The 12,512-nt window shown below is 39.2% G+C and overlaps 1 protein-coding gene across 1 annotated transcript; it reads left to right on the forward strand.

Annotated features, from left to right (window-relative positions):
* The first annotated feature begins 3,108 nt into the window (after positions 1-3,108).
* LOC141004462 (ladderlectin-like) lies at positions 3,109-6,353 on the forward strand. The gene is made up of 6 exons (XM_073475963.1): positions 3,109-3,209; positions 4,196-4,270; positions 4,981-5,072; positions 5,408-5,533; positions 5,657-5,756; positions 6,234-6,353. The coding sequence occupies exons 1-6, from the start codon at positions 3,161-3,163 to the stop codon at positions 6,302-6,304; spliced, it is 513 nt and encodes a 170-aa protein (XP_073332064.1). The 5' UTR covers positions 3,109-3,160; the 3' UTR covers positions 6,305-6,353.
* Positions 6,354-12,512: the final 6,159 nt, after the last annotated feature.

Below are 12,512 nucleotides of genomic sequence, written 5' to 3' on the forward strand. Positions count from 1 at the left end.
GCGTCCTCAGTCCTCTGAGGGAGAATGAAAGGGGGGGGAAAAAAAGTCACATTTTCATTACAAAATACATGAACCACATGACATGTTTTTGCTTTGTATTCAGTATGAAGTAAAGCTTCAAAATCAGTCACAAATACATTTCTTTCTCTTTAAATATAATTAAGTGGATGGAGGTATTTTGCCATGCCAAACATGAGAAGACTTAAGGGGGCAGTATGCTTCATCAGAACTGCTTAGACAGTCAAATAGCTTCAGGAACAGTTTCATCTGTCGATATTGACATTGATAACTGACACTGCACAGTCAACACTGTACAATCTAAAATACATACCCAATCCATCACATGCAAGAAGCCATGTAATGAGCCTATATTGAACTTCAACAGGAGCTGGACTGGCCTACAGATTAAAACACATACTGTACAACAGCAATGACCCTGGTTTGATTCCAGCTGGGGAACTTTGTTGCAAAGATTGTGTACACACGCAAAGCGTATATATATGTATATATATATATATATATATATATATATATATATATATATATACATATATATATATATATATATATATATATATATATATATATATATATATATATATATACATATATATATATATATATAGATAGATATATATATATATATATATATATATATACATATATATATATATATATACATATGTATATACATATATATAAACATAACATAACATCACAGACTGGATGGATTAACCAGCAAAATCATGTCCTGGGGAGACTGGTAGAGTGGGTACATTTCCACCAAAATATGCCAATAAAACCATTACAGCAAGCAGTCATCAGTGTAGATGCTGGCTCAACTGAAATCACATTAGTTAATTATCACACAAAACTCTGTTAATTCATAAATGGCCATAAACTCCTGAGAAAAGGACTATAAAAGTTTATGTCATTTGCTTAAGATGGTATTATGTAGGCGTCTTGCTCCCTTGATTGAGGCAGTGATGTGAGGTACGTACTTCTGTTAGAGTATATTGAGAATTACAGGAACAATAAACTGACTTTGGACTTTATTTATTTCACTATGACTCTTCAGATGTGGACACAGAAACTTGAGTAACTATTGATGGAATGGCCATGGGCCAAAACTGATGACCTTCATTCAAGGCAACGACATTATGAGGAAACAGTTTGAAACCTGCAGAGCTATTATAAATAACTGATCAATCAGCATATTTGCTGATCGTCTCTTCAGTGCTTGACAACCTGCTTTGTTTAAGGTGATTAAATATTGATGAAATATTTTCAATTAGTAAAGAATCCTTAGCACGTGAACATTTCATCAGAAAGTAAAACAAGAACCCAGTTTCATGAGCAGTAAGTATATTTGCAGAAATGCAGTACTAAAAGTCAGTGTTTTTCTGTATTTTTCTTATTGTCAACATGAAAAGACCAAACCAACAAGGACTGTATCTTACTAACAAGTATTGTGTGTATCAAAGCCTGAAAATATAAAACCTGCATTGATTCATGTTTTTATATCAACAAAGGATCAAATGATGATAAAAACCAGTTGATTATAGTGAGAATACCTGTTTTATCATCTTTCAGCTCAGTGTTTTGGTTTGTTCTGGATCAGTCTCTCGGCTCTCATCAAACTTGTTTCCAGCAACAGCAGGCAGCTGTTTTAGCAAAAACACTCTAAAATCTCACTGTATGCTACCTGCTCAGCAGCAAACAGCTGACAGACACACTTAAGGGCTGTCCACACCAGGAATGATAACTATAATAATAACTATGAATAAATCATTTTAAAAATCATTCTCACTCCAGTGGATGGCCAAGTCCTCACCTAGCCCAGCCTCATCAGAAAAACAACCATTTAGATCGACCCTGAATGCAGCTTATTATGAACCATATTACGTTTCTTTTCAGGCAGCGACCTCTAGTGGCTGTAGTAATTTTTAGTAGCAAAGTAATATAAAGAGCGAGAAATTCCACAGGGAGGACGTTGGTGATGTTTGAGCCAAACAAACACAGGACTTATGTAACTGAAGTTACATCAGTACCATAGTTATTTTAACCAAAACCGCAATGCTATTCGAAACCTAACCAAATAATTTTCATGCGTATACTTAGGGAGTCACTGGCAATCGACATATCCAGTTGTTTAGGTATGAGGATGTGTTGTCCACATCACAACTATAACGCCGTAGACAGTGTGGAATCATGTCGTCTATTTCATTCACTTTCAAAGCGATTTTACTTACTATAGAAACACTGACAGCCAATCAAAACTCATCATGAATTTAAAGGGTGTCACAACGTAAAAAACAGATTTTTACATGAAACATACTGCCAAACAGTCTTCAGTGGTGATGGGTTCTCTGAAGTTTATTTTGTCTTTACTGAGGTTCTCTTTGAGGATGCCAGGATAGTTGATGCTGACTAAGAAAGTATGAACAAAACATGTTGCCAAAAGATGACAGCTCTTGTCACAGAGTAGTTGATTTCTCCCAACTCCTCCCATCATTTCCTGAACCCATATCCATATCCCACCAGCCCTTCACAGGTTAACCTCAACAATGCATTTGGCAGAAAAATGTGTCTAAAGCTTAAACACCCATCAGGAGAATTTCAGGGTTCAGTGTTTTTCGCAGACATTTGACACAGAGAAAAGGTCAGTGGTGTTTTAGGACAGCAGAGACTGCAGCTGAAAAAGTTCAGTTCATCTGTCTATTAAAATACATGTGCAGAACACACATCTGACACATATACTGTAACTGCTTAACTAGCCCAGTATCAGTGTTTTAAACCATTAACCTGACCTGAAACAACAACAACAAAGACAACAAGGAAGTTATATGTGCAATCTCTTCTGTCTGGAAACAGATCAGAGTACAGGTTAATGATTTTATATGCACGCTTCCCACACAAAGGGCTGAGTCACTGACAGACATTGGCACGTTTTGCACAGGTGTGTGTATAAAAAGAGCTGGGCAGCCTCCTGTCATCACTGCATCACTAAGCTAATACCTGAATATCATCATCATCATCGCTTTTACCTGACAGGTAAGACACCTGCTGTGTTTCTTTTCAGTCAGTGTTGCTCATGGTTTTGCTTTCTCTCTGCTCAATGTTCTTTTTCTCCACATAGAACAATCTGTTGATCATTAGCATGAAGACTGTCCTGGTCCTCTCCATTCTTCTCTGGGTTGCATCTGCAGGTCAGACTAAAACACATACACACACACACACACACACACACATTGTTGTGTTTTTCTCTGCAGCTCCAGCTGAAGACAAAGAAAAGGCTCCAGGTCAGTATTGAAGCTCTTTGCTTTAACACACACACACACACACACACACACACACACACACACACACACACACACACAGTGTGGGTGGACAGAGCAGGACAATAAAGAACGACACAAGTAGCTTTTTCAATAAAAAAAACCTTAATGGATTGATAAAGGATGTTTAGGACAGCTGGTGTGTTCTCTTGTTTTGAGTTGTGATGACCAGTCAGTCTGAGTAATTCAAGATCAACTCCTCCAGAATATGACAGTTGTGTGGGATTTGAACATAAAACTATAGCTCAGTGCAGTACATCTTGTGTATAAGAGCACCTATGCAGCATTATTGAAGAGAAATTCTGGCCACCAGATTAATGCTGATAGTGGTGACCTGTCTGCTGAGAGGATTGACATTTGGTACCTGTTCCTTTAGGTTCTGTCAAGTCGGAGGTTCTTTGTGTACAAAGTGACTTTTGCACACTAAAAGTAAAAACTAATCCTCACAATTTGAGATTAAATGTCAAATTATGGAGTGGGGGAAAGCTGGAAGTGAAGCCTTATTATGAGAATAGGGATTATGTTTGACCTGCAAAACTAATTTCCTTCAGTCTCAGCTGTACTTTGTTCATGCTAGTTAGCTAATGTTAGCATGATTCTGTAACATGCTAAACTAAAAGGGTAAACATGGTAAATCTACCTGCTAAACTTAACATGTTAGCATTGCCATTGTTGTCAGACAAACAAACAAATATCAAAGCTGGTAGCATGGCTGCAGACTCTTAGACTGGTTTTAACAGTCGGTGTGATTTAAATATGATATTAGCCAGACACTGTTGACTTTTGTGGCTGTGACTTACTGTAAAGTCAAATACTGTCAACTAAAAAGAGTTCTGATGAAACTGGTGATGTTTCAGAGATGGAGGACAAGATGACAATGATGGGAGATGAAGTGCTTGTGCCCGAAGAGTCTGTCCCTGTTCCCAAAAATGGTAGAGAGGACACACATCACTTATAACAGTGTATTCTCATCGTCAACGGCCGCTCATCGTCAACTAAACAAAAAATACATATTTGAGTAATCAGTTACTCCCCAACTCTTACATATTTTGTGTTATAGAAACAAGTTTAATTAGATGAAGCAAAAGTCTGCTCACAGTGACAAGATTTAAACGTATTGGCAACACATAAACATTTTGATAATGCAATATAATGTATCCATGGACAGTATCCATATGTACTACAGTACTTCATAGTGCGCGTCTTTACTTGTTATATGTATCTTTGAGGAGGCAGCAGCACCTGAATATGAGAACCACATGGCTTTACATCACTTGTCTTTCTTTATGTTCCTTAATGAATGAGGTCACCTTAACATCACCACCACCACTGACATAGTAATGAAAGCCAAACATCTCTCCCCAAATATCACAATGTCATGTAGAATGTTCAACTGCAGTCATAGCAGTATGCTTACTGTGTTTGGTTATTAACAAAAACCTCCCTTGTTTGGCTCTACTGCTTACTGTTCTCCAAAGTATATCAGAGCCATGACAGACAGGTGCTGGTGTCATTAGAGCAGCTGTTCTTGCTGTAAGAGGCTGTAAAATGTGAGATTAAAAGGGATCTGTTATCAGTGTATTTCCCTCAAAGTATTTTGTTGAAGTAAAGTCAATGCTCTCTCTATGCTTTCTCTCTGTAGCTCGTTTAAACTTCTGTCCAGACGGCTGGTTCAGCCATGGCTCTCGCTGCTTCATGTTCGTCAATACTCCCATGAACTGGTACAGTGCTGAGGTACAGCTTCTCTAACATTTGGTATAGTTATAGTGAGCTATATAATAGCTATAATAGCATCTGATAGACTCATGCTATTCATTCAGTCAGGCTGCTTTCGAACTTACCATCAGCACACATGATGAATGAACATGTTCTGCAACATAAAGCCTCTGGATGGTGATGGTATCTGTTAGTAGGTCAGTCACCATCAGTCCATGAAAAGATGAACTTTACGTTCACATAGAAGATCGAGTCATTTCCATGTGGAGGAGGAAAATGGAGACAGGAAGCACAGAGTGATCTTTGTGGATGTACAACTAACTATTGTTTATGTCATTTCCTGTGTCCATCAGGAGCACTGCAACAGCCAGGGTGCCCACCTGGCCTCAGTCACCAGCCCTAGAGAGTACAGCTTCCTCCAGCAGATCACACAGACAGCCGGTCAGAGCATTGCATGGCTGGGAGGCTTCAACCTGCAAGTGTGAATTTATGAAGAAATACCACCTCAGTCAGTCCAGGTCAAGGCCAGGACCTGGTCCAAAGGACTCTAGACTCACACATGAGAGCAGCACTTGCTTACACTCATGCTTTTTGTTCCTCAGGGCCAGTGGATGTGGATCGACCGTGAAGGTTTCTATTACACAAACTGGTACTCCTCCTCCTCTTCCAGCAGCTACCCCTGCATCCACTTACGCACCAACTGTAAGTCCACCTGTTAGCTTTGACTGGAGAGCTCCATTAGCTTCACTTTGATCTGTTTTTACCTTTATTTTCTCTCAGGAAAATGACATGAAGAAAATATCCTCAGCTAATGTGTTGGTTCAGATCCATTTACTACACAGCTGTCTGCCTGGCTCTTGAAGGCAACATCGTACATAATCAATTTTTTTTGTCAAATGTGAGTGTTATTTGAATATTTTTTCTGTCCAAGTTTTAATCAGCATGGCTGTTTACATTGTGCTGTAACTCAGAGAGTGGATATGTCTTTGTGTATGTCTTGATAGAAGACGATGCCCAGAACAGTGTGAACGTGACATTCATTTGTTCTTCAGGGACACTTTTATTGGTCTGACTGCTGATTTACTCAATTTTCTGCACCAGTGAACACTATGGTGACTCATTTGTCAACTTAAATCATAAATTAAGAGTTAGTGTTGTTATTTTTCTCTTCTTTTTCAGATGGATGGGGTAACACCAGGTGCAGCACCTCTTATCGCTTCATCTGCTCCAAGAACCCATTTGGTTGTTAACACACATACTAAACATCGGGGATGGATCAGCTTGGATGTTTTTTTCTGTTAAAAGTCAAATTTGTTTTGTGTCTCACTGAATTAAAGTTTTCTATTGTTTATTCATAAAAGAGTTAAATGATTAAATCTTCAGTAAATGTTGTGTAAAAGCATATTGTTTGTGACTTTGGCCTTAGGCTTCTTTTTCAATAAAAAGACTTGTAAGAATGCAACAATGTGTGATCTTCCTCTAAGAGCTCAGTGGAAAAGGGGTTGTTGAAGTCCAGCTGTATTCTGAAGAGTAACTTGAGTCATTGCAGAGGAAAGTCAAAGTAGAACTCTTTTTTTACCAGGCTTGTATCAGTGCAGTTCAAATAATGTCCTATAGAGACATCTCAGGACTAATGCTGTCGTCTATGTTGTGGTGCTATAGGTTGGACGATAAATCACTAATAAATCATTTATGTGATTTATTATTAGGAGCTACCGGCAGCAGATTAAATAAATCATAAAAGTTAGAAGTGGAAAAATAGTTTGAAGCTTTTTAACCTCTTTTTTGATCATTTTGTTAGAGATTAAAATGGTATAATTGTGAATGTATAATTTGTGAGTTATGTACAGTATAACAAGAAACCATAAGAAATGTAAAGAAAATGTGAAAAAATTGCTTTTAGAAGCTGACAACAGCCACTCTCCTGCTGCACATTCATTCATTCCTCCACTCGCTAAATAACTAACCAGAACATCACAGTCATGATCATGTTCTGATCTGTTGTGCTTGTGGTCACTTCAGTGTAGGCTATAGGGATTCAGAAGAGTTTTTTGAGATGGATAAACAGTGATGGTGTTTGGGGATGTGAGCAGCATCTGGTATTCAAGTCTGACACTTACTATACCCACACTCCCCCCCATCTCACTGTCTACTGCTTTACAAGAATGTCATGATAGATCCAAATCACTTCTTACAACCACTGCAGTGGTGTACTGAGACTGTATGAAGGCCAGGGGCAGAAAAAATACAAAATAAAAAGGGCACCAGCAGCTTATGGAGAAAGCACTGCAACACATTTTCTCCATTTGAAGGGAGCACCACATCACATTTTACCTGGTGAAAGAGCACCCTTGAGGCCACTCATTTTATCTACTATAGGGGGTTTCCAAGAGTCTGCAGCACTTGTTTTTTGAACAGCCCCCATTTCCAGTCTAAGAAGGAGACGAGTGAGAGGACGCCACCAAGAAAACTGTTGGGGAACAATGGTAGGGTAGGTGTGGTACTAATAGTTGTTGTGGAATTTCGGTTCGCTTGACGATTCAGGAGAAATGAAGAAAACTCAGAGAGACCGATGAATTATGTTGAAGTAGTTTATACAAGCTTGATCAAGGAGGAACAGAATAACAGCACAACTGTATGCACAGTGCATTGTCAAGTCAATCCTCCCAAACCTTCTCTAGTTTCAGGTTATATCCTCCAAGCTCAGAAACATGGGAGACAGTTAGTCTGCTTACAGCAGATAGGTTGTAGGGTTTTACATAAACAACAGCCTTGGTTTGTCAGAGATCTGTTTTGTAAACATATCTACAGCAGTTTCGAACTGCTAAGTTTGCAAAGACCACGAAAGATATAAACTCATAGATCAGACGTCACTATAGCGTCATCCATACCTTATCGGGCCTAACCTTTATACAGGGTACTTAAGACATCTTATTCTGTGGGGCCAGAATGTTCTGGGCCGTAGATTTTCTCCCACAATAGTAATTATCAAAATTAATAATTAGAACCTTGGAATCAGGGACCAATAACCAAACTGGAAAACAGTCTCAAAAGAAGGGTTCACTTTAAATGTAAATATTTGTAAAATATTTAGAATTAAATGAACACTGAAGGAAATTATTCTGAGCACTGACCATCGCAACCAGCTGTTACCACAAAGCATTTGCATGAATAATGACAGAAAACTGCTCTGTACAACAGACACGTGCAGAGGGGGGGGGGGCGGAGGATGCTTGAGCACCTGCCCCTTTGCTCCTTGATGCCCAAAGTGCCCTTTTGTCAGAGTGTTTTTTTTTGTTTGTTTGTTTTTTTGGAAGTGTGTCTGTGTAAGTCCGTCTGTGTGGCCCCAAAATAATAATAAATAAACAAAATAATAATTTAGATCTACCTTGGTTGGTACCTTGGTGATCCATAACGTGCCCTCACTCTGCCGTCACTGCCATGACGTGCCCACACATGCCCCGCTGCTAATCGCGAAGCTGCTGGAGACGGGCACTGCTAGTCGCGTGAAACCGGAGACCCGACCCGAGGGAGTAAACAACTTGTCCGGTGAGTAGGTTTACTGCGGTATTTGTTTGTGCAAGGTGTATTCTTGCAAGATGACTGACGAAGTGAAGTGAGCAATGAGCGTCCTCTGTGTCGTCCAAATCAGAACACACACTTCTCTCTCACAATTATAGCCAAGCCACTAGTTAACCACACACAGCTGCTGTGGGGGAAAAGTACGTGTTTTTTTGTTTGTTTCTGTATGTTTCTCTTGTCATGGGCAAAGTGCATTAGAGAGATATCATGTGCTATTTTACTGTCAAGCTGTTTTTTCCTTTGTTTCTAGAGGCAATGAGGCATAGACTATGCTATTTCAGTAAAATTATGCATATTCACATATTTTTGGACTATTACAGTATAAATAAAACAATAATAGAAGAATTTGAGTTTTGATTTTCTCAACCTCTCATTTAAACATGTCAGTACTTGTTTGTTTATAGCATTTACACACAAATTAAATATAATATGCATACAAATTATATAACTTGCTCAATAAAAGCACAAAAATATTTAAATACATGATTTCTATATCATTTAATTATTATTTTTACTTTATTATTAGCACTAGGAATAATAAAGGGTACATGTCAATTTATAAATGCAGGATGAAACATTTCATGTTGAAGTCATGAAACAAAAATAAAGCTGTGAAATTAAAATAAAGAGGTGTCAGGATTGATTAAGTTTTGTCCTCCAATTTGATTAAAATTGAAATGCAAGGACAGGAAGAGTAGCCAAAGTTAAACAGTCCAGTGTATAATGGTGATCTAAATTCAACTTAATACATTATCTTCATATGTCCTAAATTAATGCACAGCTTTAATTATGGCTTTGTGGATATAGGCTGGCCTATTAATGTTCCCCTTTCAGTTTAAGAATGAGCAACTTGTTCTGTTTAGTTCAAGAAGTCAGCCTTGGCTGCAGCCTCTGTCAGCAGGTAGTCTCCTCCAAACTCTTAGCAGTATTGCAGGTCATCTTGTCATGATCACATACTGTAACACTTGTTTAATCACCTACTATCTCTCCCATGCTCTTTTTAGTGTCTACAGTCCACGTCCAGCAATATCAGCAGCAGCAGCCTCCTCACCAACCTCTTCAACAGAAGCTGTTCAATGTACCCCATCAGGTAAAACAGAGACTAATTTTGCTTTGCACTGACCTCTAACAAATAAATGAGGTGTGGACAATGATTTGGTATGTTGTGATTCCTTGTTACATTCTTTATGAATATGGGTTTCTACAATTCAACCGGTTATATTGCAAGGTATGCTTCTGTATGGTGTTTCAAATTTGTGCTCCATGTGCCCCTTTTCAACTTTGAGCACCTGCCCCTCCAAAGGTCTCTGCACGGCCCTGCTACTGTGTTCACATACTGAAAATAGTATATCCGGTGTTCAAACAGGCACAGTAATCCTTGTGAAGAAACCATTTCAGAAAACCACTGTGCTCGGCTATTTTCATGCAGGAGTAATAAATGTGTCTGAATCCACGTGGTCGTCCTGTCCTACTTTAACCGAGACACACCGCAGAATAGACTCCGCTACATAATGACATAGTTTGTCCAGCAGAGTGCGCTACAACGGGGGATAAAACAGCTGGTGTCAGGAAATGTAACAGCTACCTCACTAATGGTTAAACTATAAACCAGCACAAAAATGACAATTACCAACGTAACATAAGCCACTATGTTCTGAACAGGCACACTAAAAACACTTACAAAAAGTAACATTTTAGTTTTAGAACAAGCAAACTTGTTGTGCTCCTCTACATCAGAGACGCACTGGGAATCCACTGGAAGCTGCTCTATGAGCTGCTACAGGTTTTGTCTCGCCCTCCGCACGGCATCATACCATGAATGTATAAAGAGAACCCAGCGGGAACGTTTCAGAAGTGGAGCCTTTTATCCGCCCGATTTTGTTGACTTGCTTAGATTTTGTTGATCTGGTCATTTTTCGTTTTTATACAATCAGGAGTCTGCACAGGGTGTTTTATTTTGAAAATTGACCGGATGCTCTATGCAGTTCCTGTGTCTCACTTCCTGTCGGTGTTGTGCCAATGTAGGTATCCCCGACGCGGTATTTTTTTTCGTAGGAAAGTCCGGGAATCTCATTAATATTCATGAGGTGCTGTCATCTTATTGGCAGATCAAGGCGCTTCGTGATTGGTTGATGCAGCTACGTGCGGCTAAACGTTCATTGATGCAGAGTGCAGCATACGGTAAGATTATGGCTCATCACTCCCACTGATATGAGTTATTCATCAAAACTACTAGGCTACGTAAAACTACTAGGCTACGTTAATGTAATCATATCACCATGACAAATATTGGCTGCTCAAAACATCTGAAATAATCTTAATTATCGCCACTAACCGCGAATTCGTACGGACAGCTAGCACCATTGGTGTTAGCCAAATTTTCTGTGTTATTTCATATGTTTACCCTGTTCTATTATGAATAAAATATGGGTTAATGAGATTTGAAAATCATTGTATCACGTTTTTATTTGTACATAGGAGTTTGTACATGTATTAGTGTAATAATAGTATTATTTTACATTTCAGTGAGAGCAGCAGTATGTGTAATAATGTCCAGGGGAACGTGAAAGAATATCCTCTGTTAAAGGTCAGATTCATTTAAAATCAACTTTATTGATAAGCAGTGAACAGAACAAACATGAACTATAAACAACACATTGTACATACTGATGCAGGGGTAGAGTTGATGTTAGGATTAAGGTTATGGCTAATGGTTGTTAAATTGAGGTATAGGCTTTATGCACAGCTCAACTACTTTCTGAACTTAAACCAGCTCCTTTATTTCCTGTCTTACATTATTGGACAAACTGATTAATCCAGGTGTGTCTGACTCTGACCTCAGTAGTCACAAGAATGATCAGACACACCTGGATTAATCAGTTTGTCTAATAATGTAAAACAGGAAATAAAAGAGCTGGTTTAAGTTCAGGAAGTAGTGGAGCTGTGCATAAAGCCTATTGCCCCGACCATCTTCTACTGACAGATCTGCCAATAAATCCTCACTAACCAACTGAAGTCAATGGGCCCTATTTTGACAGGACCTATTACAGGAGGACTACCACCATCATGTGTGCTCCTATCAGTCTCTACGAGGGACAAATTTCAGGGCAAATCTTCGAGTTTGGCTTGCTAGGGAGGATGAGGTTCAGAGGTGGTTGGAGGACTTCCAGAAATCCTCAGGCTTCACCTGGAAAAAGTCCAAAACCTACCCTAATGCAGGGCAAGGCTCAAATAAGTATAGGGTTAGTACTAAACAGTCCACCCCCCACATCTCCTTAACGTTGTGTGTACACCATTTACCAGATTTTTCTTCTTTTCTACATCATCTGTAGGTGGACTTAAGGTCGTAGCATAACACCCGGGGAAGTGCTGGCAAGGTGACAAAAAACACCTCCTGTCCTGCCACCATGTACCTAGTCCTGAAAAGGCAGTGCTTCAATAAAGGGAGAAAGTCAAGGTTAGTACTTTTTTTTGACTCCAATGATAGTTGGACTGTTTTTGCTGAATCTGGTGTGTGTGGATTAATTATATACCTTTCACATATCCATTTTATGTCAGGTCAGAAGATCCACATATCCTGGAGGGATTTTTTTTCCAAAATAAGCCTCGAGAATGAGCGCAACCATCGGCTCTCATGTGCTGAAGCACTTAAAAACAGGGATGTTTGCCAGGACACCTGCAACAAATTACAGGCCCTGTTCAGAGTGGGCACTCTCCCTCATCGGCCCTTGACACGCTGAAATTTGACCTGCAGGAAAGAGAGGGGGAGAACTACATTTTTGCTGCCGCAGATCGCTCTGTCTGCCCCGATCTCCAGTTCTGCTACAGGTGGGTAAGGTGGGCATAATAGGCATTAAAAAAATATAAGGAATGTGA

The sequence above is a fragment of the Pagrus major genome, chromosome 1 (assembly GCF_040436345.1).
Source record: "Pagrus major chromosome 1, Pma_NU_1.0".
In the NCBI taxonomy this organism is placed as follows: domain Eukaryota; kingdom Metazoa; phylum Chordata; class Actinopteri; order Spariformes; family Sparidae; genus Pagrus; species Pagrus major.

Bases quoted from the DNA above. Each gene is read 5' to 3' on its own strand.
- LOC141004462 (XM_073475963.1), top strand. From the start codon at position 3,161: ATGAAGACTGTCCTGGTCCTCTCCATTCTTCTCTGGGTTGCATCTGCA. The intron at 4,271-4,980 runs GTAGAGAGGACA...TTCTCTCTGTAG, and splicing joins TGTCCCTGTTCCCAAAAATG to CTCGTTTAAACTTCTGTCCA. The intron at 5,073-5,407 runs GTACAGCTTCTC...TGTGTCCATCAG, and splicing joins TGAACTGGTACAGTGCTGAG to GAGCACTGCAACAGCCAGGG.